Source organism: Octodon degus, unplaced genomic scaffold (genome assembly GCF_000260255.1).
Source record: "Octodon degus isolate 3935 unplaced genomic scaffold, OctDeg1.0 scaffold00181, whole genome shotgun sequence".
Classification (NCBI taxonomy): domain Eukaryota; kingdom Metazoa; phylum Chordata; class Mammalia; order Rodentia; family Octodontidae; genus Octodon; species Octodon degus.
The window spans coordinates 4522202-4524214 of NW_004524757.1; the positions used below are offsets into that span (position 1 = coordinate 4522202).

Genomic DNA, 2013 nt, shown 5'->3' on the forward strand with positions numbered 1-2013 from the left:
AAAAGACATATCAGTTTCAAATAACCCAAATAGAACAGGCATTGAGATGGTATGCTGAGTACTTATTCACTCCAATATCTCTTCACTACTTAGAAAAATGTGTGCAGTCCAAAAAATAAAAAAAAGAAAAAGAAAAGGAAAGAAAGGGACTTATTTCACATGTGATGGGAGCTAAGATAGGTGATTACAAACATTGGTGCCTGGCATCAGCCTTGCTCCTTTACTGGCCTGTATTTGATGCATGGGCAGCCTCTTGCTCCTGTCCCAAAGCGTCTGCATAGAGACGTGGGTAGGAACTGGGTTCTTTCCTATCAACCTTTGCCAAATGCTGCAGGACTTTCATCTTGGTGGTTTCAGCATGAGCCCTTGGACCCCACAGGAACTCATAACGAGCAGGATCACTGTTGGCCACCTGTCGGTACTCTAGATATCCTTCCTGTACCAATTGCTCAGTGATGAATTTCCAGGGCTCCCTAAGAATAAAGTGATCTATCTGAGCTAGCATTTTCCTTTTTCTTAGGAATTCCTTGATGTCATCCTCACTGGCACAGTTACCTTTCACGAAGATGATAGTCAGGATGACTACCAAGAAATCTACTTTGGAAAGACACTGGTAATTATCACTGAGTATTCCACTGTAAGTGAGGCCCAAGAGAGGCAAGAGGGCATAAGTGTGGCTCATGGGGTCCACTTCCCTCATATCAATGCCGAAGGTCAGACACATGGTTTCACAGAGTGTCGTGAATACTGGTGTTTGATTGTTAATATAATCAGGGCCCAAAATGTGTAGTATTTCTGCTTCAGTGATTGTCTCTTGCATCTGATACTTCTGGAGCAAGATTGTCAACACTCTAGCTATTCTATCATCTAGGAACGCATAGGAGAAGAACTGAATGCGTACCACATGCAAGGCAATGCCTATATCCTCTTCTTCCCTCCTGGAATTCTCACTAGATTGGCTCACTTGGCTGGAGGCCATGGAAGTGGTGAACAGAATTTTCCCTGAGGATTCCTGGGACAGCTTGGTGCCCTAGTCCAAGGCACCTCCCTTGCTGTACCAGAAATTGGAACCCGGAGAAAGAGGAGCCTGAGGAAGCAGTGGCTGCTACTTCCTCTCTCACAGGCTTCAAAACCTGCACACCTGCCAGGCTCTGTCCCCTCTTTGCATAAGATGTCCTCCCTCTAACTTGTTGTACTCTTTCCTCTGACCATGAAGAAGCTCCGTGGTTCCTTGGGGATAGCGATTCAGATGCCTGGAGGAGAGAGGAAGATTGTAAGTGTTCCTTCATGACAAAAATCACTCTTGTTAGGTTCCTCTAAGGCCCTTTTCTTTGGTCACTGGTTTCTGTCCTTCTAGAGGCACTTTCAACAAGAATCTGGGACAGAAACACAGATTGCTCTCCAGGTTGCAGCTGAATTGCAGAAGACAGACTCTAGGGTATAGCATGGGACTGTTGGGACTGGGCAGAAAGATTCACATCTGTCCTCATGCACCTGGAGGCCTAGTACATATTCAAGGAATGCACCTTACTTTTATCTCTGGACCTCCTGTGCTATGTTACCTGTGGTCATCCCTTCAGACCAAGACTTTCCCTGCCTGGTTCCTGGAGCTCCTACAAGGGGCATGAAAGGCCCCTTAGGCTGCAGACCAGAAACACAATTCTGGTCATCCAGCTCTTACAGGGTAGAGTAAGTTGGATATTCTCATGTCCATTGTGTAAGGTGAGTGATCTCCTCTCCACTCATTCAGGGCCCTCCACACTCCTTGAGCACGACTTGAACCCCAGCCTTTGTTGGCTGGTGGCAAACTCCCAGAAAGTGTCTTTTTCTCTCATAGGGAATAAAAGGCACTAAGAGAGACAAACATGTAGGCACTACTGCTTAAGGGCCACAGTTGGAGGTAGAAAACCACACTTGGATTCCAGCTTTCATCTCAATGAGAGCAATGATGCCAGACAAACAGAGCTCACTCAGCCTGGTAGACTTGCCCTTCCTCCTGGCAAAGTCAGGTAT

The 2013-nt window shown here is 46.3% G+C and overlaps 1 protein-coding gene across 1 annotated transcript; it reads right to left on the reverse strand.

Annotated features, from left to right (window-relative positions):
* Positions 1-220: 220 nt before the first annotated feature.
* LOC101580038 (melanoma-associated antigen 10-like) lies at positions 221-979 on the reverse strand. Its single transcript, XM_004643676.1, has one exon. The coding sequence runs from the start codon at positions 977-979 to the stop codon at positions 221-223; it is 759 nt and encodes a 252-aa protein (XP_004643733.1).
* Positions 980-2013: the final 1034 nt, after the last annotated feature.

Coding starts and splice junctions, on each gene's coding strand:
- LOC101580038 (XM_004643676.1), bottom strand. CDS start 979: ATGGCCTCCAGCCAAGTGAGCCAATCTAGTGAGAATTCCAGGAGGGAA.